The sequence below is a fragment of the Nymphaea colorata genome, chromosome 2 (assembly GCF_008831285.2).
Source record: "Nymphaea colorata isolate Beijing-Zhang1983 chromosome 2, ASM883128v2, whole genome shotgun sequence".
NCBI classification, from domain to species: Eukaryota; Viridiplantae; Streptophyta; class Magnoliopsida; order Nymphaeales; family Nymphaeaceae; genus Nymphaea; species Nymphaea colorata.
In genome coordinates, this window is record NC_045139.1 from 33,285,466 (window position 1) to 33,313,426 (window position 27,961).

General features: G+C 36.0%; 2 protein-coding genes and 1 non-coding gene across 11 annotated transcripts; 1 reads left to right on the plus strand and 2 right to left on the minus strand.

Moving 5' to 3' along the window:
• Nucleotides 1-656: 656 nt before the first annotated feature.
• Nucleotides 657-7,733, minus strand: LOC116248089 (receptor homology region, transmembrane domain- and RING domain-containing protein 1). The gene is made up of 4 exons (XM_031620687.2): nt 7,269-7,733; nt 6,495-6,725; nt 2,353-2,748; nt 657-2,270 (listed from the first exon to the last, which is right to left on the minus strand). Exons 1-4 carry the CDS (start codon nt 7,414-7,416, stop codon nt 2,140-2,142), a joined length of 906 nt encoding a protein of 301 aa, XP_031476547.1. The 5' UTR covers nt 7,417-7,733; the 3' UTR covers nt 657-2,139.
• Nucleotides 7,734-10,241: 2,508 nt separating this feature from the next.
• LOC116248656 (protein FAR1-RELATED SEQUENCE 5-like) lies at nt 10,242-15,744 on the minus strand. Of its 9 annotated transcripts, none has more exons than XM_031621572.2 (8): nt 15,414-15,744; nt 14,157-14,280; nt 13,963-14,052; nt 11,481-13,848; nt 11,324-11,396; nt 11,135-11,161; nt 10,954-11,023; nt 10,242-10,525 (listed from the first exon to the last, which is right to left on the minus strand). In XM_031621572.2, the coding sequence occupies exons 2-5, from the start codon at nt 14,236-14,238 to the stop codon at nt 11,357-11,359; spliced, it is 2,580 nt and encodes an 859-aa protein (XP_031477432.1). In that variant the 5' UTR covers nt 14,239-14,280; nt 15,414-15,744; the 3' UTR covers nt 10,242-10,525; nt 10,954-11,023; nt 11,135-11,161; nt 11,324-11,356. The 9 variants fall into 9 exon arrangements, with proteins under 9 accessions (XP_031477432.1, XP_031477430.1, XP_031477431.1 ...); XM_031621570.2 differs by having other exon boundaries at nt 10,242-10,572; XM_031621571.2 differs by having other exon boundaries at nt 10,242-10,616.
• A 4,144-nt stretch (nt 15,745-19,888) lies between these two features.
• On the plus strand, nt 19,889-19,960 carry TRNAM-CAU (transfer RNA methionine (anticodon CAU)). The gene has a single exon. It is a non-coding gene; the product is annotated as a tRNA-Met (tRNA).
• The last annotated feature ends 8,001 nt before the right edge of the window (nt 19,961-27,961 follow it).

Sequence of the window (27,961 nt, forward strand, 5' to 3'; positions counted from 1 at the left end):
TGCAACTTATTGGCAGATGTCCTTGGAGTCGTCATCTCTTTCTCTGTGTGATTTAGTTTTCATCACTGTTTTCGGCCAAGGATATTAGCAATTGTTGGTTGTTGGTAATCTTTATTCTGTCTTGTTTTTGGATGTTTCACTCCTCTCTATTGCATGGGCTGTTTGCAGTTTTATCATGTTAAATTGATTCCCTAAATTGCTTGTGAATGATCTGTGAAGAAGTTGGCACAACAGACAAAGCATGAGCTAATAGGTAGTCAGTCTTGATTTCAAGCTCCAAGGTTGTCAACTGCTGTAACAAAACATTGATATATAAATTGAAACATAGTGAGTGAAGCATGACGCCTAAGCACTAAATTGAGGAAAGTGAGGGCTTGCGCTGTTTTTCTGGGTGGTAACATGAACATCCCTCCCGCCCACTCAATAAAATGCTCATAAATGTCAAGAGGCAAAACGAAGTGCACAATAACATGCTGGCATCCTTTTAAACAAGTGGGTAGTGATCATGAAGAAGACGCTGGAAATTCACCAAATTCTATAAAATAACAGATTTACACTAATTTTAAGGTCATATATTATCAATTATAAAGTAAAAAATATAAATCCTTATTAGATGGATATTAACCTGTAATATTTCAAGTTAGCCAACAAAAAAAGAATAATTGAAAATTTTATAGTAGTTAACCTATTAACATGATAATATAGTGTCTCTGTTTTAAACAATAATACATATAATAATACAACTGAGATATAGTCAACACGAAATACTACAGTATAGACTTTTGGGCTCATTTCATCAAACACAAACAGAATATCCGTGGACATTTTATCTTTGCTCATCAAACGTTGTAGGTGAGAACCTTGTTTTGCATGTTCACACCGTGCATCAAACACTGACTGATAGTATGAAAGCTAGAGACTGGTTTATGAAACCACATAAGATAGAAACTACTTCGTTAATCTGGTACATAAAGCAGATACCATTTCAAAAAAACCTTATTTTATGATGAGAAAAGGGCACCCATGACCCAACCATCCATTCTTGAACATGGGAGTCAGAACTCTGCCTCCAACGATGTAGTGGCCACCATGCAATAGGCCCAACCCTTCTGATTTCCAGCCTTTAGTAGTGGTCTCCGGTAACCATTGGAATGCTGAAATACACCATTGGAATGCTGAAATACAAACTCATAGATGTTTCACGGCACGGCACGGCACTAGAGGGTAAAGCATTGTGCTACCAAATATCAAGTTCGATGGCCAATGTTGAAATCAAAACTTACAGATATCTCATGGCACCGGAGGCGACATTCTTGTGCAACCAAGTGGCTTAGTTTCCCTCGTCTTTAAGTCCAGGAATTCCTAGATTTTGTACAACCAAGGTAGCCAATTTTTTCCATCGAAGTGCCATTCTAGGAATTTCTTAATAATCTGACTTGACCAGTTAGCTAAAATAGGTACAACTGTCCCAATTTTCACTTTCAAAGGCACCATCCACTGCATGAATTTTCATTTGAAAAGGCACCATCCATTTGATGCCTATTTTTCTTCAACCAACAGAGTTCACTGCAGTAGGAGACCTGGCTACAACGGTTTAGCCTCCTGCCTTCCCTTCCAATTGTGAAAAACTTCAAAACGAGGTCCTTTCAAACGCCACAAACCTTAAGTGAGGCAAACTTGGCCGACAACCTCACAAGAGACCATAATGCAGTTCGAAGCTATGACCAGCTGCCTGGTAGCCATTCACCTGGTCCTGCCCTCATATCCATGAAATACAATGTAATCTCCAGTACTGATAAACAAATTGGTCAGAAGTTTACTTAAACCAGCTAAGTATTAAGTTATCATTTAGTACAAGTCCAGAGTTGGGACAGATGGATCATGCATGGACCGAGCTATACATCTTGAAAATGCAGGGAAAGGGAAAAAGTGATGATGACACACCTTATTCTATACTCAGAAAGCACTGAAAGAAATACCTTACATGTAAGGACTCATTCTGGCATAATGACTTGCAAATAGAAGCAGCTCCATGAAGTTTTAGAAGCCGGATATGCCAGAGCAGGAATATGAACAGTTCCAGAACCAGGAGGCGAAGAAGACAGACACAGATACAACACAATGTACAATGTGTGAGAGCTAGTTACCCAACAATGGAGTAGACTCACTTGTTAGACAATTTGACATTCCAAGCAACATATCTCGCTTGCATACTGGGCAAAATGTTCTCCACTTAGTCAACCATGAATCGATACAACTAGCATGGAACTCTACAAGACATGGAAAAGCAAGTTGTTTAGGAAATCAATGTCAGACAGAAAAACAAAAAATGACGTCTTAAGAGGAACTTACCATGGTTGCAAGGCAGGGCTCTTAGTGTTTCACCAGCCTTGTAATCTTCCAGGCAGATGGAGCATGTCTCTGAAGTACACTTGCCATTCATAGATGCAGCACTGAAAGTGAAGCTAGGCAGAATTTTCAAAAGCTGGCTGTTTATCTCAGGAGTTCTTTGGGGAATGATGTGCTGAAGCCTCCTACGGTTCCGTGCAAAGAAAAACACAAAGAGAACAGCTACTATAACAAGAATGGAGAACAAGGACATTGCAAAGACTGTCCAGGTTGCTTCGTCTGAGGTAGGATTAATACAGCATTCACAACCTCCGCCATGTGCAAACTTCTTCAGTGTTTCCCCTGCTTCCTTTGACACAAATACGGCATGTATTTGTATCCCTTGAGCACTTCCAATCACTGAGACAGAAGGTAAATGTGACAGGAACATATCATATGACTTTACCAGCTGCAACGGTGTAATGGAAAATTCTAGAAGCAAAAAAAGAGAGCACAGGCAAATAAACCAGAAGCTCTAGCTGAAGGTCCAGTAGTTCAATAAAAAAGCCATGATAGGACAAACTTCAATATAGTAGAGAATGGCATTGGCAGCTTCAGTTGCTTTATTTTAGACAAAACATTCAACTGGTAAAACTTCTAAACTCACTTCCAATAAAATACAACTTTAACTCAAACATTCTGGCTAGAATATTTTTTATTGTTAACAGCCATTACTGGAAGAAATTGAAATTCAAGAAGATGAAAACATATATAACCACAACTACAAAAACTACATCCTCTACAAATACATTTAATACTTTGTATATGCAAGCCAAAATCTTTACTTTTTGTTCTAATCCCTTTTACTTTCTTTGTCTAAAGTTCAGTTCAGACATGAAGTTAGCAAAACTTCTAACGCTATGTCACCGCGGTACGGGTACGGGTGCTGGTACGGGTACGGGAAAACAGGTGCGGGTACAGCGTTTTTGAAAATGATGGTACGGGTACGATGTATTTTTTTATGATAATATTAATTTTAAATTAAAATTATAAATTAATAAAACAAATGATATCACCATTAAGACAAACAACCTGAAAAAATTCCGTTTTTGAAGGGAAGTCGCATTAAGAAGATGGGGGAATGAAAGGGGAGCTATAGTCATTCTTTTTAGTCCTGTATCAAAAAGTTTGAAACATGAAAGACAAAATATAATAACTTTCTCTATCCTCTTATGTAAGTTGGGTGGAACGGGTGGGAGACCTCGACAGGTGAAGAGCTCGAGCGACGATGAGCGTTCGGCGTGTGTTAAGTTTTTGGTTTTCTGGATTTTGGATCTAGACTCGATCCGGAACCAGATCCAAACGTACCACCGCGTACCGCCATACCGGTATGGCCGTACCAGCGTACCGGTACGCGGGTCAAAATGCCGTACCGGTGACATAGTTCTAACGTCATTTTTAACCAGGGATGGTTTAAAGTGTACCATTCTGGTGATTTTTTTACCCCCTTATTATCATCCATTATTGGAAGCAATCATGATTCCAGAAAATGAAATAAATACATAACCACCACTAGAAAAATATGCCATGTTTACAAATATATCTAATAAGTTGTATACAGAAGCCAAAATCTCTATTTATTGTTTTAATCCTTTCATTTTGTCTAAAATTTTCACATAATAGGTATCATTAGCATTTGGCTGAGGTTCGAAAGATGCCATTGCAATACATAAGAAGGCTTTTAAAGGCCACCACCACAGCATATGAAAATTTACTTACAAGATCAAATTTACATTTGGAAAGCAAGATAAGGATGTTACTGTCAGTAGATGCACCATATCAAACTCATCTACATATTCAAGTGGCATCAGTAATGCTTGCACCTATGATTTCCACCTCAGTGGTTCTTCAATTTCATTCTTACACAAGCATTTAAATGTATGTGTGCGTACTTCCATCATAACGGCTTCAGAGGACAAACTTTGAGGTGCTATCTTGTTATCTTGAACTCGTAAATATCATTTTGTAGCTTCAAAAGCAGAAAGTGTAACTTGTGATTAGGCATTCTTTTTGGATGTTGCTAGAGTGATAAAAAATCAACAGCTTTAAATTTGTGGAAGTAATGAACTAAAATTCTTGTTCAAACTAGGGTTTTAGTAAATGAGAAATAATAACTACAATAAGAAGTTTCAGGCTATGATTAAGCAAATATAATTTATAAATAGTCAGCCCAATCAAGCCACACTCTTATTGGAAGAACTAACCTGTTACTCAGGCCTACTGGGTCATGCACCAAGAAAAGAACCTATTTCAATTTCATGAAAATGGAAATAAAGGACAAGGTCACAGTTCATGATTGTGTGCTTATTATCCCGTTCTTATATAGGAAGGATGTTGTTTGACTTTGATAAATAAACCAGCTAGTTTCCGAAAATAAGAGTGAGCTTTTCATTCTCCCTTTTCAGAAAAAAAATGACAGAAGAGATTGTCTCACATTAGCCACTAGGGAAACATAATGAGCTAACTAGAGCTTAGAATCCATGGATAGATGGGGGTACAGGAATAAAGGATGACACACATGGATCAGGAACGGAGATCTTGACTTGGAAATGGGAGATGGATACAAGAAGAACATAGATGAGGAAATTTGCCACATCAAGGCAATCACATAGTTCACCCACTGCAGAAAACACCACAAAATGATAGACTGGAACTTGAGCGTATAATGTTCCTTGAGAGCTTATATATATATATATATATATATATATATATATATATATAAGCACAAGAAAATAATAATCTCTAAAACACATTTTCAAATGTCAAACTAGATACATTACACACAATAAAGCATGCATATATCATGGATTAAGCAAGAAAAATACACATAAACCTTAGGCACAATAAACCATGTATAAAACGTATAGTCAGAAAAAACAAGTGCACAAGTTAAAATGCAGTCTTAAAAAAGGAGAAACATATACATAAGAGAGAGAGTCCAAAAATCTGAGAAAGAAAGGACTCCTTAGAAAATGTTTGCAGCATTATATGTTTCCAAGAGACGAGAAAAAATAGCTGCCCAAATGAAACTTTGGGTATTTATCTGTTTAGAATAATTTTCCAAGATTTGTGTATCTTAAAGAAAGAAAAGAAAAGAAAATATCGAACATTTGGTATGTTAGAAAGCACACAACCAATAATTAGTTGGACAGCAGCTGGTCCTTGACCAGTCCCAAAGTACGCTCAGATGAGTTAAATGGCAGTGACTAGCAACTTATCTTTTACACTGTGGATGTCACGAAAGTGAATGACAAACATATTTCTACTTGGTTAATAAACAGAAACTCATCAAATAAAGACCTAACATAATTCAGATATATACAGTTCTAAGAGTTTCCACAGAGGTGTTACTAGGACACAAACACATGTTCTCAAAACAACTTAACTGAGCATTCTCTCTAGCAATCAAGGACTATTAACCAACTGGGCAAATTGTGCTCACATTGGACGCCTATGGAGTCTTACTTGGTTTAACTTGGGAAAGTTAAATGGAAGGTACACGAAGGAAAAACTACAGGTAAATGAATTAAGAACATCAAGATCCAAGATTCTAAATGGAGTATGAAAGATTGCTAATCTAAAGTAGTCGACACATGGTGCATAATTCTTTTGCTAAACATGAAATACAAGACATCTTGTAAATCTCGTTCACACTGTCTGAACAACAATGTCATGCCACTTGCAATTGCCCGGTTCTCCCAAATAGCTTTAACAAATTAAATAGGTTATGCAAACAGAGTCAAATAAAATATTTACTTTTGCTACATTTTCAGAATAGATACTGAGCTACTTGAGTGCGCTGAGCCTTCAAAGTCATTGAGGAATACTTAAGCTTAGAGGGTTGAGTAATAGACATAACATTTTAGCTTCAATGAAGATAAACAAAGTTGTCAAACTTAGCTTTTAGCATAAAATAAGATACATGGACGAGTAAAACATCAAAATAATTCTTAACAAGGTTGCACACGCTAGTAAATTTTTGAAATGTCAATCCAATACTGGACTTCAATGGCCACAGCTCAACAGCGACCAACACCCAAAAAGAGAAGGAAAAGAAAGAATCGGAATAAGTAGTTATGTGACCATAGGATTCCATGAAAACTCACTTGAAATCAAGCTACCCGTCTCCTTGTTATCATATACAATGGCTGCCCGAAAGCCTGCGTCCTGAGCATTTTTAACTTTCTCCTCAAACGTGCAACTCCCCCTGATTATCAGTGCAAATTTGATCCCCTCGGATATATTGACGTTCAGACCATTCAGAAGCGAGCTACAAGCGTCAAGCGGCTCTGCTAAATGCAATGTTCCACAAATTCCGAAGCCGTTAACTGGTATAGCTGCCAAAGAACGGAAGAAAGATTGAGTGTCAAAGAAAATAATGAAAGACCCCCTTCGTAACCGTTCTCGCATTCATCGCTGCAGATATAATTGAGAGGATCCTCCCTCAGAGGATGACTTTATTGCGCCAGTTGTGATGATATCAAGGTCGAGTCGGCACAGGATCATGCCGCTGAACGGAGAGAAACCAACCTGACCACCTTCCCCAAAAATTGAATTCGAAATTGGAAAGAACAAAAGGGCATTCATCAGACAGCTAAGGAGAACGTATTAAACTTCCTCACGATGACCCAAGAAAACTATTCAGCTTACGCTTCAAATTGTCTCCATAGCAATTAAAACGAACCATATCAAATATTCTCTGCTCACTAAACGCTTACCGGTACTTACAATCTCAAACCTCCATAAGAAAAAGGTTATAGTACAAAGTAAAATTTGGGTATGGATCAACCCAATTAAAACAGTAACATCTCAACCATTTTCTCCTTTGATGAGAGAGAGAGAGAGAGAGAGAGAGAGAGAGAGGCGGCTTATATTTTTACCGAATCTCGCTTGGACGTCCTCGAAGGAGAGAGAAAGGGAGCTCCCTTGGAGGATGACGAAGGCGACAGAGTCCCGGGAGAGGAAGAGTAGCAAGACGAAAAGGGTAACTAAACGACGCCAAGGGTCCCGGTCAGCGGATCGAAACATTGAAAGGGGCAGACACAACACCAAAAGGGGGAAGGAGATGAGGGGAAGCGAGGGGAGAGAGAGAGAGAGAGATAGGAATCGGCAATCCCTCCTTCCTTTCTTGCAGATATCTCTACAAATGTCACCTCATCCCGTTAACAGCAGAAGGAGGAGCATGTGGGCGTGGCATTCCCCGCCATCGCTTCCTGCGTTGCTACCTCTGCTACCAGAAAGGAATGGCCCCCGATGAACGTGTCCATGGCCCACCTCTCTCTCTCTCTCTCTCTCTCTCTCTCTCTGTGTGTGTGTGTGTAGAGAACACCGACGGCGAGTATTTTGTTACTGAACAAACTCATAGAACAGACGTCGACCTCAATAATAGACACGCCACCATTACAAATGATTTATCTATTATCTGTGCTTTAGCCAGGAAAAATATTTTTTAGTTCATAAACTGTTAGTTCATCAAGGAAAACCTCCATGAACGTTGGATCCGACGATTGAGATTCCCCATCTCGACTAAACTAGCTCTATAACTAATATATAATTAAATCAAGAAAACGAATGAAAAAGGAAAGCATAGAATGGAAGCATTATTTTTTCAAAAGCAACAACCACGAAGCTTCGGTTGTGGACATTCCTAGCCGCGGTTTCCTTTGACCTTTGACAGTTTGTTCGTTATCATGGCTTCATTTTAAAGACTCTCAAATGCTCCAAGGCTGCATAGTTGTTAATCACTTTCACTAACTCATAAAAAAACTTGTCCTGTCAAATGCATGAAAAGAGAAGCTTGCTAACAACTTTTCCAACTCTTAACAAGAGAACATTTGATATGCATACAAATGGCTCAGTTCATAGCATAGGAGAAAGACCTTGAGGTCCAACCACAAGGTAATAAGTGATTTGCATATTTCAACATGAAAATTTGTTCGTTGTTATAACAGATGCAAATCGAAGAAAAAGAATATGACACACTTGCACCCATAGAAACAAAGATTATGCAAGTATTTTACTTATCTAAACATCTTATCACAATTACTATTAGCATCTAAATTAATCCCCCAGCAACTGAATTTGATTGGGGATTGATTCCCAAAGGAATCTCCCCCGAACATCTGATTCAAAAAAAGGATGTAGTTTGGCGGTGCCTTGCTACCGTTGCTTCTTCGACGATCAATGTTAGATAAAGTATAGCTGATGGCTTTACAAGTGCGATAAGCACTCCTAGTTCACAAGAGATAAGCTTCTGTTATGTTTAATAAGAGTAGCTGTGAGTTTGAGGCAATCTTCTGTGCTGCACAAGCCAAAAACAGAGGGAAAATAAGCTCAAGACTTGGTATTAAAGTTAGGTTAGCTCTATCACCCAAGTTGGTTTTGACTGTCAATTGGGTTTTACAGGTTAGGTTGATTTCTGGTAGCTAGTTGGAGTATGTTAAACTAGAACAATTGTTAATGCCGGAAAGAAGATTGACTTGGAAAAAAAAAAAGAGAAGAAGAAATTTAAAGCTTAAAACCAAACATGTAGCTCACTAAGTTGGACTTTAATTCGTCCTACAAATCAGGAGTGTCCTCCATGAGCACTTGGTTTAAAGTTGCTTTGGTATTGTTGATGGATTGGAAAATGATAACACGTTCCAAAAGGTAGACATCAAGAGGAAGTGGAGCTGCTAATAGATAAAGCAGAACAAACCCAACATGGAAAAGGACCATTTGCAAGGCAGAAGTCCTCCATGACCTGCCTTAAGAGCAAGAATAATCTCTGAATGACATAACTCAAGAGAGGAGCACGCTCACAGGGGATATTTGCCAATTTATTACTTAGTGATCTTCATATGTAACCTGAATTTGACAATCGAACCTTTGAGTTCTTCAGGTGCAGAAGGCTAAAGCGAAGACTTTCGCGGAATATGAAGGTTGTATTGCATAATGGGTCGCTACAACCTGAGGAAAACAAAAATTATTTACCAAACTCTTTATGTAAAATCTGGGGCTTGAAAAACCGTGAGCAGACAACCAAAAAAACAGTTGGTGGACAAAAACGGGCTATAAATACTAAAAAGAAAGACCAATAACAAGGAACAAGGGAGATTACACGAATGAGAACTAAAGTTCTAACAATTTAGGTCAATGAAGACGTTAATCATTTGGCGACAGAAGACTGCCGCATATTGTGTTTGGTGTGGCTGAGCAAATGGTATGGGACAATTGAGCAAAAGTTACGCATTCGTTAAAACGCATGTGAGAATAACAATACATTAAATCAAGCAAAAAGCTCTCCACTTGAAACGTGACATTGCCGCAGCGCAGAAATGAAGTACACAAGGCAGTTACCAAATATGAACCATTAACAGGCCTCCTGCTCATAACAATGGACAGGACATAAGGGTGCACACAAGTTAAAACTAACTTCGCTAATGGATGCATTGGATGCAGCCATAATCACACATGGTCAGAAAGTAAAAACTTAGCATCAAGGCAGTGGTTAGCAACTAATTTCAATTACAGACTTCCTTTCTTGATAATTTTTCTCGGTGTCTAGTTAGTGACAAATGCACTTGAATGAATGACGTTCAAAAGCGTCTCACAATAGTTGCTCGTTTGAGGGTCAATTGCAATAGAATCCTCATGATGATTTTCAAGTAAACAAGCATCATTTTTCAGTAGCCTTCATTGCGTTTAAGAACAATATATACTGATTTTTCGTTTGGAGCAACCTCGAAGCTCGACAGCCAAAGATGGCTGAAAAATTAGCCTGTGACATTACTCTGTCTGACACTAAAATGTTGTCAGTTTGTATGGTAAACCAACATAGAGTACGAGACTAGAGACCAACTACTCATACAAAATCAAACACAAATTCCTGAAACCCTAGAATTTTTTGAAATGCACTAATTACAAGACATTACAATTTGGATACAACATGAATAATATACATCAATATTACAAATTGACACACCTTACAGTCTTTCCCAGCCTTCTGAGATGAGAAAGTCACCTACTTAAAGTGCACCAGAAAGCCTCGATAAGCTTCTGAACCTTTATACGAGTGTGATCCTTTTCCCTGATCTCTGTCAAGATCCACTAAGAGGACCTTATTCTTGTATATAGCCCACAAGATATAGGCTTCATCCTGGATGAAAGAAATTGTGTCGACATTCAGCCAATTAGATTCTATATCTGCACAAGACAGCTGACATTGATCTGTTTGCAGTACGATAAATCTTGCACATGAAAAAGTTAAAAAAAATCAATCAAATAAAAATTTCTAGTATTACAGAAAAATATCCAAAACCCGAGTTTCTTTTACATGATCGAGTTAAAAAATAAATCAAATTAAAATTTGTAGGTTTATCATGGATGGAAAAGAAAATATTTAAAACTGAGTTTCAAAATCTCAATGTAAAATATATGGTAACAGAAGAAACTATGAGACTATAAGCTGTATGTGTTTTTTAATGAGAAACCAAGACAAGGGAATTCAGCAAGCATAGACTTCTAAAGAATGTCATCAATTAAAGTATGACTAAGAAGGAAAATGATGACCATGGCCTCACTTACAGTATGTTGTCAGCACTCTTTAGAGCCAGATGCAATACAGAGCCTGATCCTTATCCTCACTCAATGGTGCCTTCAAAACTTTACAGTTTGAATTAGGATTCTTCCCGCTATTTAGTAAGAGAACTGGAAAAAGGGGGCAAAAAAATGCAGAAGTTGAAAACACAGGAGTACATTAACTTACCCAAAAGTTGGAGATGATCAAGGATAGCTGCAATAGATACATAAAAGAAAAAACAGACCAACTCAGTTGTGTGTTAAACTTGCCAAAAAAATGAAAAATATTGGCAGTAAGTTTATCTAAATTGTAAAATAAATAATAGGGAAACATAAAAATACAAACTGATAAAAAAATAATAAAAATTTATGAGACCTTGCATAGTAAAGGCAAGACAAAGTGAAGAAGTTATGGAGCTACCATATCCATTATCCTCATCTCACTTGCTCTGCATAAAACATTTCATTATATTGGGAAAACTAGAATACGCAAGCAGAATGTCAAAATAAAGAAGCAATAATACAAAGTTCACCTTCCAACACGGGTTGGACAGTTGCGTTTGTCATGTCCTGTACCTGAACAAACCTTACATTTTCTTTTTGGCCTCTGAATTCTCTCCCATTCAAGCGCATTATGGTCCCCTTCTAACTCTCCTTTTTGCCTCTTTGTTAGTGGATGAAAGACAGCCTCTTTATCTGTCAAAGAATTATCATGTCCTTGCACAGATAAAAGTGGGAATGCTCTTTTATTCATGTTAGCAAGTCTTTCAAATGCTCCATCTAGTAGTTTCATAGCCATGTCAAATGTATCTGTTGAGGAGCATGCTTCAATAGCAAACTTCATAGCCCTTTGACAAAGTAAATTGTGCCTCGATTTGATAGATATGTTTGAATTAGCTAGGACATCAACACCATGAACATCCTTATGTAATGTTTTCTTAGCATCCATTGTATATCTCCTTAAGAAATAGTGATTTGGAAGGTCTGTTACATCCAACCTTTGAAAAATTTTTAGCACATGCATACATAGAATACCTGTGTACTCAAAGTTTCTGCAAGTGCATGCAACATTTGAGTTTGAAATGTTCATATCCACGACATACACCCATCCATCATCGCCATGTGTAACTTCAAACTTAATCTTTTCATTCTCTCTTAGAATTTCTTTAGCCTTGCACCTATTAACCTCCTTTAGCTGGTTAAGAAATTTTACAAATACAGCTCGTGTGTATAAAGAAGCTGCTTTAGTTTCTATCTCCCAGTTATATGCAAGGGATGGTTTTCTAGAACTTGATTCAAAGTCAAACTTTTCCTCTGCATCATATCTAATTAAAAGAGCTCTTTGAAAGTTCTTAACAAAATCAAAGAGTCCAGTACTTGAATTCATGAAATTCTTCAAGAATGCATTGATGCTCTCTCTCTTTTGGGTTGTAGACATTCCTGCAAAGAAGGCACTTCTAAGATATGCGGGTACCCATTTTTGGCGAATGTTATATAGTGATTGAATCCATTCCTTTTCTCTTAAGTCATAACCTGTGACAAAGGCATCCCATCGTTGTTCAAATTCCTCAACTGTCAGTGAGTCTTTGACGCAATCAAAGAACATCTTTCTGAAACCATCATGTTCATTGCACATTTTGTTCAGCTTGTCCCAAACCTCCTTAAGAACATGCCATGTGCAGAAAGCATGGTGAGTTGTTGGAAAGCATTTCTCAATAGCCCTTTCAATAGGAAGTGCATGATTAGTTATAATTGTTAATGGGGCCTTACCAGACATTGCTTGAAGCCATTGTCTGAACAACCATTTAAATGCTTTTTCATTCTCTTCAAACAACAACCCACAGCCAAGAAGTACAGTTTGTAGATGATGATTTACTCCAACAAATGGAGCAAATGGAATTTTATATTTATTTTTCTTGTACGTGGAGTCAAATGTTACAACATCACAAAAACAACTATAGCTATTTCTTGATCGGCCATCAACCCAAAAAAAGTATTTCATAAACCCATATTTATCAAACTTGACAGCATAAAGGAAACCTGGGTCTTCAGCTTGCATGCGTTGAAAATAGTCAATTACATTTTGTGCATCTTCTCTTGCAAGCATCAACCTTCTTGCAGTGAGCAAATAATTATGTGTGTCTTTATCCGTAAAGCCCAAGTTCTCACTTCCATTAGTAGATTTCTTTTTTGATGTCAATAATGCATCATTAGCAATTGACATTTCAGATGAAAATGGAAGACTTCTTGCTATAGATGTAATGGAGCACTGAGGACGAAAATTATGCCCTCGACTAGGAGAAACCAGTTCATGATTATGTTCTTTGACAAATACAGTGATCTCCCATTCTTCAATATTGTTTTTCAGTTTTTTCCTCACAGCCATTCTTGCTCGACAACATGAACGAGGAGTCATAATATTATTCTTTGGCTTAATAGGATTTTCTTTCCTCCGACTTCTTCCTTCTTTGGAACAACAGAAGACATGACCTATTATTGTTTTGTTGTCCTTAGTAGATTTAGCATTCGTCATAGTACGAATTGTAAAACCTTCACGTTTAGCATATGCATCATAGAAAGATCTTGCCATATCCACAGACTTGAACCGCAAACCAACATATGGTGCTAATCCTTGAAAAACTGAACTTGACGGTAAATCTATCTCACAACTACGATCATCCTCTTCGTTGTTTTCCTTGCCCATGGCAATCCTAACATCTAGTTCATTTGCATGACAATTCTGCAAGTTTTTGCTAGATTGTTGAACCTGCATGTGAGAAACATGATTGGATCTATGTTGTAAAGCTTCTCCATGAAAAGCAAGATTTACTAGATTTATATCAGCATTTGCTTGCCCTTCACCCAAACCTTGATATAAGGATGTGCTTGACCTTCGTGTTTCTGTCCAAAAGGGAAAAAGTAATATATGGAATATATGAGTTTTACGTATGCACATCTGCTGTACATATTTAGCTATGTATGTATACTATAGACAATTAAGCACATGATTTTTACCTTCATCATAGTGGATTTCTATATCTGAGTCAAAGAAGTCTAATGCATTGATTCCAGTGAAATCACCAACATCATATACCATATACCACTCTAGAAGAAGAAGGCAATTTATAGAATTAGTAAAATTTCATTTTTCAACATCAGATAATGGCAAAATTTATCAACAAAAAATTGTAACAACATTTTATTCTTACCATGACTGTCTCCTTTGTTGATGTTATCCTCATCTACAATACCCACACTCTCAAGACTAGACGACTCCGATGATGAATCCATCTCTGAAATACTTTTGTTTGCATTCAGCTCTTTTCCTACGCACTTCAATAAAATTTTGACAATGAGTGACACAAATTAGACAATGTTGAAATACAAATTATGTTAAACATTTACATTTTATGGGAAAAAGTGCCACTTTCATGAACACATGCAGTTATGCAACTCCAAAGCAATTTTGTAAACTAATTACAATCATTAAAGGTGTAATACTAAAAATCAAATTGTCATCCGATTTTTATTGTTTGATGCACAATTTGTTGTTGAATAATCAGGGACCATTCAAACTGACTTCATTTTCCATAAATCAATATTTGGTTTTCTAAAAGGACTATCTTGTCATAATACAAGGTAAACAAATATCTAGCTCATCACATGAAGAACTTGACATCTTGATGAAAGAGGTCATAGTCCTCAACCTACAGACTTGGATTGAGGACCAGGTCTAGCTTCACGTAGTTTCTGTTGTCATCAAAAGTTCAACATTTTCAGTTTGGTTCTCACAAGTTATGACATGATGCATGCCAGAGTTCTGAAGATGCCTAGCATTTGAATGCCTTAAGCTACAGATCCTGGTAGTAGGAGAATGGGAAATACAAATTTACAATCTAACATGGTGTTGTTTTGTGGAATTTCATGTATGGTACAGTTAATAGAACCTACATAAGCATCCATTTGCACATCCTAAACGCGCTCTGTTAACACCACAAGTAGCCACTAGAGACGCTCAACCCATTTGATGTCTCTTGCATTTATGCGACTCGTTATCTTATTGCATCCAAAAGAATAATTTCTTTAATGCAAACTTCAGGCATACACATAGACATACATAGAGGCAAGTTAAATGGTTCCCAATCTATGTTCTTTACAGTTGGAGAAACCTATTCTGTATTCTATAAAATCAAATAAGTTTTTCTCCTTTCTTAAATAAAAGTCTCCCACCAAGGCAGGCAGTCATCAAGACACTAAAACCATCCATCAGGACGAAGACTTAATGAAGATAAGGGAAAACGAACAACATCAACGCAAAAACCTTTAAAACCCCAAAACATCGAAGGAAAAGACACACTTTATACATGCAGGATCCAACGCACTTCAGTAACGAAATGAAGGCCCCTCAAAATAAGAATTTGGGAGGAGGAGAAGAATGAATAACTTGGAGAAGGGATGAAGAGTACCAATCAATATTATGTCCCTCTGCTTCCTTGCCTTCCTTCTTCTCTTCCGTCAGACAAGAGTAGACATAGTGATCAATCTTCTTCCTCCTCCCCCTCCCAATGAACAATAAGGGGAAGGGAGCCCCTTTCTTCTTCTACCCTCTCTGTGCGTGAAGAGTGGGAGGGGGAGACTCGCAGTCGCATCAAGCTCTCGAGCTTTCCAAACTTTTCTAGGAACTGCATGTGGGCCCATGTGAAAAAAGTCGCGGAGGCGACGTTCGTGGGAAGGATTACTTGGATATTGTGTAAAATTTGGTCGTGGTTGCGATCTTGCTGAACCAGAGATCGGAAAACCGGCTGTTCAATCGTTTGGTTTAGATGCATGAAGAACGTTTTATAGAGATCTAAATTCGCCAACCTGAAGTTATTAAGATTTTGTAAGTTACAAAACATTTATTACCAAATTGAAGTGAAGTTACATAAAGCATCGTCCCTCAAAAAAGAAATAAAACGTCCTTTTATGATGAAGATCTATCCCCCAAAGTCGAATTTTTAGGAAAACCTGAAACCTTGAGTTTTTGAAGTGTAAACACATCAAACTTGTGCAATACATTGCATCTGATCAAGATTCTTCATATGGGTGAGCATTTCCTTCAACATACATTTCATGATGAAAGCTTACAAATAGATGCTTTCACTCTCAGAAAAGACATGGGAATGTAAATGAAGAAAATACATTATTTGTGTGGGAAACAATAAAAAAGATTACATAAATTAGTAAATGGTTTTTGGCTTTTCGAGTTCACCTCTGTTGGCAGCTGAGAAATCTCATTCCATGCTTGTTGGTACTCAAGTTCAGCTGGTGCATTACATTTAAGAGTTTCAAATTGTTTCTTGTGGTTGAATTTGTCCCAAAAAGGCACAAACATCGTTTACACACAAAAAACAAAATCCTAAATCACAAAAAAAGAGAAATATAATTTGCAAGAATTGGCGTGGATCATCAAGAAGTAGAGTTGCAGTTGCCTATATAACCAGTCTATAAGCCACGCATGGAATGACATTACTAACAATGTTGGTGGTGCATATCTAACTGTCACTAATTCCTTTGAGAAGTATGGTCTTGCTCGCATTCAAGTGATAGTGCCGTTTGGATTTTCAAACCAAGAACTTAATCTGTGGCGATTGGGATCATGGAAAGACTGACCCTTCAGCGTATGATCAAGAATGTGGGGAGATTTAGAGGGCGTTTGACTACCCAGATCTTAGATCCTAGTGTTGGTTCTTATGATGGTCCTCTAGATCCATGGATTTTAAGAAACAAAGGATTATGAATTTATGATGCAAACCAACGTGCTCTAATTGGCACCCTATTTAAAAAATAAATAAATATGTAATAAAAAATTTTAGTTCAACATATAAAAAAATTGAAAAATTATATTTTGGCCTCTGCTAAAATTTCAAATCTATAGTTCGACCTCTATAACAAAAAATTTCTAGCTCGGCTCGTGGATGTTATGCTCTATCTCTATAAATATAGAAGAGTAAGTCCCTCTAAAATCAAACTAGCGGCACGCTACAAATTCAAAATTCACCACAAACCTAACCAGCTATATCGTGCCCCTTGAAAAAAGAACATAGTGTTAGTAACATGAGTTCCAAAAACATATGGTTCAAGAAGAACGCAATGTTGGTTATACAAAATGCACTTTTAAGAAATCCATTGTAAGTTTGGTTTCAGAATTTAACAGTCTCATATGCCCAACAGAGGTGGAGCTAGAAAGTTTCAATGAAGGGGCATTAGTTATATAATTTTAAATTTTTAAAAGCACCATTATGTAAATTCAAAAAAGTCATAAAATTTCAATATAAAATTTTAAACTTATGACTATAAAAGGGGAGATGGGTGTTCCGCGTGAGTTGAAGCACGTAGAGATCTTATTACCTCCTGCTGATAATGCAAGCACACTAAAAACAGGTAAGTAGTATTATAGTTTAATGGTACACCATTAAAAAAAAAAGTTTCCAAAGAGTTTTCTTATTAAGAAAGCTTTTGACGGGGTAAAAAAAAGTGAAAGAAACTCTTTCACTTATGTACGGTTATTGAAACATTTAAAGAGAAAAAAAAAACATGAATGTTTTCGTGAAAAGAAAAGAAATAAGAAAAAGATTGTAGAGGGCAAAAAAATGAAGGTAATGCAAAAAGATAAATTTCTCTATAATATCTTCAAACTTCCAAGAGTGTAGCATGATTGCAAACCAATAAAAGTCTGGTCATTAATTTGAGTCTTTATAGATATTACTCTTCTACAATACAAAAAATGGGTACAAAATACTTAGTTAATCAATGTTATGTTTCTTTCCAAGAATAAAGCATGTAAAAATTTATCTTCTTTTAAAAAAACATAAGGGCTAAAAAAAATATCTTTTACTTAACAAAGCATATAAAATTTTTAAATGTTTAGAATAAAAAATTCACCGTAAGCACCTGTTTAGCGGGCGCCAGTAAAAAAGGGGGCCATATATTTAAAAGAAAATAAACATCAAACGGTTTTATCCAAAATATTTATGAACAAATAAGTTTTTCAAGAGAGAAAAAAGAAAGACAACGTGGGGCGGGTCCGCCCTGTTAATTATTAGAAAAAATTACGAAAAGTCATTAAACTTTGAGATATTTTACAACAGGCCGCTCAATTTCGAAAATTTACTTTTCCTATCCCATTAATTTACAACTAACTGCTTTTAAAAAGGGATGAAAAATATTAAAGTGGTGTTTAAAGAGGCTTCAAAATAATTTTTTGAAGGAAAAATAGCTTTTTTAGTGACCTTAGTGCAAAGCACACTACGCCAAAAATGTTCCGAGCACTTTATCTAGTCAGTCTCTCTGTGTACTTGCTCAAGTTGATCTCCTTTCAATTTACTCATTGAATTTACGTTTTATGATTATAAAGAGGAGGTATAATTATCTAGAAATTTAATCTCATGACGAGAGATCTTCAAAAATTTATAAAGGATGAGATGATTGTTTTGGTTAATTTATAAAGGATGAGATGATTGTTTTGGTTCCTACCCTTTTTGAGGCTGAAGTTGAAACTACCAGAAAACGGGTTGGGATCTGTTAAACCAGGAGCCTCGAGCCCAAGAGTGAGGTTGTTACAACTAGAAGATTTACAAAGTGTGAAATTCCTACTTGTGCCTGTGTGATTGATCATAGGCATTAACAAAGTAGGGATTGTTCAATCCCTCCCTTTCCTTCCAACCAAACAGGTTGTAAATGTTTAAGGTAAATTATCAAAGAGTCGCCTACTAAGAAAAGATGTTAGTTTTGATATATAATGACAAAATGCTTCCACTAAAGAACCACTCTTCACATGATAGATAGAAGATGAAAGCTCCATTTCTCCTTAATTTTAGGATGCAAGTTTGCTTTGGAACTTGAGTGTTGGACACTTGTCGGGTATAATACGGCGAGCTTAAAAAAACAAAAAAATATGATAATTTTTAAAAATTAAAAAAACTAAAAATGAGAGAAAAATAAAATAAGTAAGAAACTAATAACACAAACATCAAAAGATAAGTATGTTTGCAATAAACAAAAAATAAAAAATAAAAAAAAACTGTTTGACATTAAGAAAGTTAAAAAAATGAAAAAACATGTTAAAAACGCGTTAAAATTTCATTTTTTTTTCTTTTATAACATTTTTTAAAACAAACGTGATTTTTTAAAGTTTTAAACTGCCATTTAATTTTTTACATTTTTTTCGAAAAAAATGCATTTTTTGTGACTATGATTAGAGCATCGCATCTATTGTTTGCAGTTCAAAAAAATAGTATTGAGAAAAATTCAACTGACAAACACAATTTGCAATTTGCAGTCGAAAAAAATCGCGCTTACAGAACAAAATTTTTACCTGTTCACGGGTAGGACCAGCAGGATGTTGGAGATTGTAAAGAACTTGATCTATGAATCTAGGAGGTGAACGACATGAGGGCCTTGATTAATCATGGCAGTACGTGACAAATTTAGAACACGTCACAACATTTTCTACAAAACTTAGAGTGTTTCTTAATTTGTTCATAAGAGCATGACATTCGAGTTGAAATCTTCGTTTTTTTTTTTATATAAAATGACGAATACTTCTAACACAACACCACTATTCTTGGGCTTATGAGTCTGAAGTTACTTTTAATAGCTTATATAAAATTACATCAACAGTTAATTCTCTTTGTCAACAGGTGGTTTCTCGAGATGTTCCCCTAAAAAAAGAGTGCCCTTTGGTTAATTCTCAAAAGTTGAACAGTGATTTATTATTTGCATAAAGTAAAGCTCCTTTTTGAAATTATCTCTAATATATTTTGATGTTGACTACCATTCTGTTTATGATGATAGTCTGTGTCTTTCTCTCTCATCCTTTATCACTATGAGCCTTCAACTTTTGGCTCGAGTCGCATGCATGTTGTTGTTGGGAAGGGATTTCAATTATTATCCAGACTAAATCAGAGTGGCGCAGCGGAAGCGTGGTGGGCCCATAACCCACAGGTCACAGGATCGAAACCTGTCTCTGATATGGAATGTCAATAATTATTCTTTTATTAATATTATTCTTTTATTAACAATTGGCATCAATGCCGTTTTTGGTGTACAAACTTTGAAAAGTATGTTACAAAGAGTCATACTTGTTTAAAGATATATATTTTGTCTATCCTTATTTTTGTAGTACACAAAAGATATTAATGTGTAGTTCTATTAATAAAAGTTGCAACAATACTTTTTTTTGACAACACATGTTTTATTCTTAAGCTTTACTATTTTGTTGTCCACAAAATATATACATACTTTCAATAGTGATATGGAGCTTGCTAAGTAAATTTCTTAATGATAGAGTTATACTTTTTAAAAAAAAACATAAAGTTTTAGATTTTGATGTTATACAAAATTCATAGCATGTAGACAATTTGTTAAGAATATATTAAATACATATACTTGTATTAAAAATATATATTTTTTGCACAGGCAATTGAATATTTCTATGACAAAGGAAAACAGGTCGATTTGTTAAACACGGTTTTCTCCTCGCACGGTCTCATAACATTCCAAAAAACCAAAAACAAAGAATGAGGAAACCATGAAATTATAAAGTTTTGTGGCAGAAAAATGAGAAAAGTTCACATGTTTGATAGACAAAGTTTCAAGAAAGGAAGAAAAACAAAAGGACAGTTTCAGTGGCAACGTCACCTGCTTAGATTGATCTAAAACTGCAAAATTGTAATAATTTTCTATCTGATCTAAGATCTTTAATTTTAATTGGCTACATGGATCCATTGCTTATTTCCGTTCCTTAAGTTGGTAACTTATATTATTGTAACGCCGCTTCATTTTGGAGTTTTTAGATCCAACATTATCATAGATTCTTTTTTTTTTTTTCCTTAGGGGTGAGCGGTTCATTGCCACCGCCCCTAAGAGAGGCCTTCGGCCCCCCCCTCTGTGCCCGCCCCTGGGGTTTTCACAGAGCTACGTCGGGCCTTTTTACGGGCCAGGAGTAGCGCGCGCTGGGACGTGACAGTGGTCGCTCCAAGGACTCAAACCAAGCCGTTAGAAGAGCAGAACCACCTTGCCGCCCAGTGTGCTACCACCCCTTGGGATACCATTATCATAGATTCATGATGTTTCTTGAAGTGAAAAACTAGAGAATTACAATCCACTGGAAAAGAGAGTCGAAGCCTTGTCTCTATTGTCTATGTCTCATGAACTGGGATCTTTCAATTTGTCATGCTGTATGCTTTATACAGCTGAGAAGAGTGATGCCCACCAAAATCAAAACTAGCAATGCACCATTAATGCCGCCACAAGCATAACCAGCTATGCTGCGCTCCTTGAAGAAAGAACATATTGTTTGATGAGTTCCAAATGCATATGCTTCAAGAAGAACGGGATGTTGTTTTTATATAAAATGCACTGTTAAAGAAACCAGTTATAAGTTTGGTTTCAGAATTAACCGTTTGGTATGCCAACCTGCAGTAGCTGCTCGATGCTCGATCAACGGTAATTCGAGCCAAAGGAAAAGGAAAGGAAAGAAGAGTCCGTTGTCGGCTGCGAGTTGCCGGAGAGTTTGGCCGTCCGGCCATTAATGAAACCGGCATTTCTTTGAAAGAGAATGTCGCTCTTCACGTGAAGGAAGACGAAAATTTGTGGTTGAGGCTATTTTCAAATGCGATCAGCGGATGGCAGTTGTTTACATAAGCACTTGCGGATATAATGAAGTCACGACAATACTTCTGCTGCGTTTATTAATTTTGTATATATTCTTCTGCTGCGTTTATTAATTTCATAAGTTGTATATATTATATGGGTTTGAGACAATGAGTGGTACTCGGCACGTTTTTAAGGGTTGTTTGGTAGTGAAACATTTTATATAAGTGTTTTTATGAGTGAGATAGATTATTAGTCTTACATTCATCTAAAATAGTTATGTAACCAATAAAGTTTAGTTGAGGGGCAAGTAATCGTATAATATTAATCTATAAGTGTTTTGGATTGAAGTGCTTCGGGAAGCGCCCGTATAATATTAATTTATAAGTGTTTTGGATTAAGTGCATGGGGAAGCACCCATATAATATTAATCTACCTTGCTGTAAAAAATAAGTGGGTCAACGTGGGCAGCTGCCCAAGTGGTTTTTTTTTTTTTTTTTTTTTTTTTTTAAGGGGTGAGTGGTTCATTGCCACCGCCCTTAAGAGATGCCTTCGCCCCCCTGTGCCCGCCCCCAAGGTTTTCACAGAGCTGCGTCAGAGACCTTTTACGGGGCAGGAGTAGCGCACGCTGAGACGTGACAGTGGTCGCTCTAAGGACTTGAACCAAGCCGTTAGAGGAGCAGGACCACCTTGCCGCCTAATGCGCTACCACCCCTTAAAGTCCACGTGGTTTCTTAGTCACGACCAGTTAAACTAAAGTTAAGAGCGTTGCTGTGGAGCAAGCCAAAAAGAAAAAAAACGACCAGAAAAATTTTCTTTTAAATGGTAGCAATTTTCTAGTATCGATGCCCAATGATATTTACCCATGTGACGTTGGAAGATAAGAATTTTATATTTAATTAAATGATTTTAATTATTTATTAACAAGCGGACAGACTTCGGATGTCTTAAAGGGTGTCTCCAAGTTACTGTCTAATACCGGCTTTAGACTTTGAGGTAAAAAGAATTTGGCTTCAACTCTTGTCCAGCTGATGGGATAACCCCCTTGCTCACTAGAAACAAATAATAAATAGTGAACATAAATGGATTGGAGTGTGATATTTGCACATCTGGCTCAACATGAATGAAAAGGAAGAGGTTTCCAAAGAGTTTTTTCTTAGCAAGGAAGCCATTGATGGCCTAAAAAGATGATGAAAGAAACTTTCATGTAAGGAAGGTGGTTGAAATTGAAGCATGTATGTTGACTTTGAATTTTCATGTATCATTTTAATAACCATAAAAAATGTTTATGATTAATTCAAAAAGTAATTCAAAAAGAAACTTTTAGCAGAAACAAAAAAAAAATTAAAAAGAAGAATTTGGGATTCAATAAAATAAAACTTGTCAGTCTGTATATACATATCATTATGACCAATATACTTTTTTGACGGACAAAAAAAAAAAACGTTTCTTTTTTCTTTCTCACTCATACTGTTATCTCATACCTTTGTCATTATCTCATATCTCTTTTGTTATTTCATACACATTATCTCATATATCTATCATTATTTCATACCACTTTTGTTATCTTATACATAGTATCTCATGATTAGCGTTATCTCATACAACTGTTATTATTGCATACCTATTTTGTTATTTCATATACATTATCTCATACTTCTATTTAGCATTATCTCATATATTTGTATTTATCTTATACCTCTTTTGTTATCATTATCTCATATATTTGTATTTATCTTATACCTCTTTTGTTATCTCATACCTCAGTTATTATCTTATACCACTTCGTGTCATTATTTTACGCTTTACGAGTATGAAATAATGGCAAACGCTATAGGTGAGCATTAAAGCAAACATAGACATTGGTATTATGGTCGACATCTGATGTATGCTCGTTATATACAAAGAGCGGAGTACAGAACTTGGTCTTAGTTGAAATCCTTGAAGAAAAAAATGGATGTTTTATGGAAAAAGGAAATAAGAAAAAAATGGTCGGGAGCAAAAAACGAGATCGGTACTCTAGAGAAACAAATTTTCCCAATAAAATAGGTACAATTTATCTTTTTTTTTTCTTGAAAAAAACATAAAGGGTAATGAAAATATCTTTACTAAACAAAACATAAAAACTTTTAAATGTCACAAATAAGAAAATTTATCATATGCACCTATTTAGCAGTAGCTAGCAAAAAAAGGTGCAGAAATTTAAAGAAAAAAATTATTAAATGGTTGTTTCCAAAATATATTTGAATAAAAGATATAACTTCAAAGACCATAGTGTAGCTGGTTGGACTTGGGGTTTGTAGAAAGACAAGTCCCTTGTTGGATTTTTGTGGATGCTATGCTCTTATATTTTAGGGTGCATTGCTACTATAGTTGCCATGGACACAACTGAAGACCCCAAGGAAAATGGGGGCCTCGAGTCCTCACTTTGAGCAATAGAGATGAACCTCTCACTCACTCCAAAAAAAAAGTGAAAAAAGAAAAGCAAGCCAAACAATTTTACGGTCCCTACTAGGCCAAGTACTCAAAGAATAATTAGAGAGCACTGAGACGACAAAGTAGGCTCTACCTTATTAATTATTAGTAAAAGTTATGGAGAGTCATTCAGGATGTTTTACAAAGGCCGTTCAATCTTAAAAAATTATTTATTTATTTTTGTCAATGACTTGCAAATAATTGTTTTTAAGAGATGATACATATATTAGGCAAAACAGCTTTTCGAAGTGTTTAGAGGACACCAAAATAAAATTTCCAAAAGTTGGTTATGAGAAATTGTGACTTTTAAGAAGATTGAATAATCTAACCTCCCCAAATTATTAAAAAAAAAAAGAGTTTTACAACTATTCAGGTTGTCATCGGAATAGGAATTTCAACCTTCTTACGTCCGGCAGACCGAAAATTGCAACTATTCAAAATGAAGTCGAGGGATTTCGGTAATTTTTTAAATTATTAGTAAACAACTTGGACGGATTCGCATGTCAAAACCAACCACCGAAAATAGAACAAATTACGTAACACCGTACCCCAAGTCCTCAGAGACTAGCAGTTCTGTCGGGCCAAGTGGGGTGGGTAGGGGACAGTTTAATAATTTTTTAGAAAGTATATTTTTTACAGTTTATATATATATATATATATATATATATATATATATATATATATATATATATACTTTTTCAATTTTTTTTTACAATCATATGATTTTTTTTCTCAATCACAATAGATCAAATAATCCTCATGAGTAAGCTACTGACTCGCAAAAGACTACCATTCAATTTTCCACTCTCATATATATTGTCTATTGTCATTCTATCCCCTCCATTTCTTGGAAGAACAGTTCATAAATCTGTTGTTTGTTTTGTTTCGAATAAATGGGCAGAAAATCAGCAATGCCGATACCAATGTGGAACGCTGCATCGCAGATTTTAATGGCTACTGGCTACATAGTCATGGCAGTTGCACTGCCGTGGTCGGGTTGTGCTTATGGTGCTAGAGGGGCCGTCTCAATTCCGACGGCATCTGAGCTGTTCGGCCTCAAATCTTATGGTCTCATGTACAACCTTCTGATCCTGAACCTCCCACTTGGTTCTTTCCTGTTTTCCGGCGTCTTAGCCGGAATTTTGTACGATAAGGAGCCCGCCTTAGATGGTTCAGGCTTCAACACCTGCGTTGGAGCACATTGCTACCGTTTCGTCTTCTTGATTATGGCTGTCGTCTGTGCCATTGAAGGGTCTTTATCTAAAGGTTCAAGCGATCAAGAACTGCTAAGTAGACAGTGCATCCTCTGCTAAGAACTGAGCAGTTACCTCCTAGAGGTTGCTTGATTACTCCATTTTCGTTTCATTTATTTATTTTTCCCTCTTCTCATTGAGACACAATAATAAGATCATCATTTGCTGTATAATTGAAGGATACAGACCTGACATTGGCCAATAATTTATACAAGGTTTGTCTACGTCCCCATCTCACTTCCTCTTGGCACAACATTTTTACAGTGTTGCTCGTAAAAAATGTGGTTAATTATGTTCTGAGATTAACGTTATCTTGGATTTGTAATCAAATCCCAAGTTTATTGTTTGTTCGCTGGGTTGAAAATTTCTTCCCATTGTTCCCGAGTTTTATGCATTTCCTAGAAAGGGTTTCGGCTATGTTTTTGTAAAAATATGAATTAGTTTCATTTTTTTTGGGAGAAAAAGAGGGTTTCTATGGTTAGAAAATATACTAGTCTTTCTTATGTAATTAAAATTTTATAAGGGTGATTACAGCGCGTTTTCCGGCTTAGACTTTGAAAATAGAAATTTATTTTCTTTGGTTGTTCAATTTTTGCCGATTTCAAAGAATGATTATTTGTGCTGGATTTTCCTCTCAATATGAAGAGAGTCTATGTCTGGATCTAGTTCTGATTTGGATCTAGTGTGACCAAATCCACTGCTTGAAGTATCATTTCCTCTTTAAGTTAATTTCACAAGTTTCCAAATGTACAACTATCCTTACAGAAGATAGAAGACCTGCAACACAAAGAATCCACAGAATTTGATTTAAAAATCTGATTTCAATTGACCTTACCACGGGCAATGCTTTGAGTATTTATTGGTTTCCATATGGTGTTTTTGTGAAAAACGTGTTTGGAATAAATTAATGTAAACAAACCTTTTTTTTTAGAGACTAAGTACTATTGGACCAAGATTGGCTTTGAACTAAATTAAGGTATTTTCCAAAAATTTACGTTTCATTGTTGATTTATTACTTTAAAATTTTAAATCCGTTTTAAACATAAAATCTGAACGTGATTTTATGAATCATTGATCTTGAATGTTGTTTAAGAAGTTTTAGATTTGATATCACTTCAAACTGGATCCAACTTGTTTCCAAAATACATACTTTCTTGTACATGAATCTGAAGATGAATTTAATTGTTTGAACACACACACACATACACACACACACACACATATATATATATATACTTTCTGATTTGTTATTCAAGTGATAGTGGTTGGAATTTAGTCAGTAAGGAAGCAAAATTATAGTTGTTAATGCAAATCTACTTTTGTATGCTTTGATTTTAATTTAGACCAATTGGAATTTTTGAAAAAAAAGAAAAATTGCCTTGAAAATTAGCACCGTTACATCGCATTGCCATCTGTCCACAATGGCTCAGAAACCCTAACCTCACCCCCTCTCTATCTCTTATCTTCGGAAAGTCATCTCATCTTGATTTACTTGCGGGTCTGAATCACATGTGAAATCACCAACTTTTTCTTTGGAGCTTTCTTTATTTATTATGGTTTAATTTCCATAAATTTTAATCTATTCAGACTTTTGAGAGTTTTGTAATAGCCTCTTTAGGCTTTGGATTGACAGTGGAATCTTACTTCTCCTGTACTAGTAAACACAAGCATATGTATGTGTTACAGAACCACATATTATTTAATGTTTGATCAGTCTTCCATTTTGTGTGCAGCTATATTTGCTTTCTTCCGTTCAAATATTTTCCTTTTCGTTCTCGGTTTTAGAAGTAAGAGAGAGTTTGACGATAGGAATACTTACAACGATGTTTCATGAATGTGTTCAATATGTTCCATGTTACTTTTTTCTAAACAGAGTTTGAAGGAATTAGAGTGTCTATTTGTTAGGAGTGAACACGAGGTGGGTCGAGCCCTAATTCAATCAGCTTGAGAATAGCTCTACAGAAGCAGCTCGAGCTCGACTCGATAGTTACGTGTTGAGACTCGATTAAGGCTTGACAAACTCGTTTGAATACAATTGTATTCATCGTTGCGTGTTGAGCTCGAGTTCAATTTGATTAAGGCTCGACAAACTTGTTTGAATAGAATTGATATTCATCCTTACATGTTGAACTCGAGCTCGACTTGATTAAGGTTTGACAAACTCGTAAACTCGTTTGAATATGTCAACTTCATTAGGTCTTGACAGACTCAATTGACGCTACGTGTTGAGCTTGAACTAAATTTGATTATTTGAACGAGTCGACTCATGAACTTGAGCTCGACTCATTAAGCAAATGACTTGGCTCGTACTCGTTCATGAGCTGAGCTTTAACGAGTCGAACTCGTTGTTCACCCCTACTATTTGCTCTATTCACTAATAAGTTTAAAAATTTGATCCCAAGGGCGTTGGTACAATGGGATCAATGGTGGCAACCAACTAGTTTCTGTGTTGCATCCCGAAAGACCAACTCTCTGTGTTGCAAACTGCAGACCACCAACATGCAAGTTGAAACAGTGGAGGAGACAAAAAAAAAAAAAAAAACAGACCACCAACATGCAAGTTGAAAAAGTGGGAGAGACCATTTTTGCTGACCCAAAGTTTTAAAAATTGATAAAAAAATGTACTTTCTTTCTTTTTGACTGAAGCGCCT

Bases quoted from the DNA above. Each gene is read 5' to 3' on its own strand.
- LOC116248089 (XM_031620687.2), bottom strand. From the start codon at position 7,416: ATGTTTCGATCCGCTGACCGGGACCCTTGGCGTCGTTTAGTTACCCTT. The intron at 6,726-7,268 runs GTAAAAATATAA...GTTCTTTGGCAG, and splicing joins GGACGTCCAAGCGAGATTCG to CTATACCAGTTAACGGCTTC. The intron at 2,271-2,352 runs GTAAGTTCCTCT...CATGTCTTGTAG, and splicing joins AGCCCTGCCTTGCAACCATG to AGTTCCATGCTAGTTGTATC.
- LOC116248656 (XM_050076341.1), bottom strand. From the start codon at position 14,238: ATGGATTCATCATCGGAGTCGTCTAGTCTTGAGAGTGTGGGTATTGTA. The intron at 14,053-14,156 runs GTAAGAATAAAA...TTCTTCTTCTAG, and splicing joins CAACAAAGGAGACAGTCATG to AGTGGTATATGGTATATGAT. The intron at 13,849-13,962 runs GTAAAAATCATG...CCTTTTGGACAG, and splicing joins AGAAATCCACTATGATGAAG to AAACACGAAGGTCAAGCACA.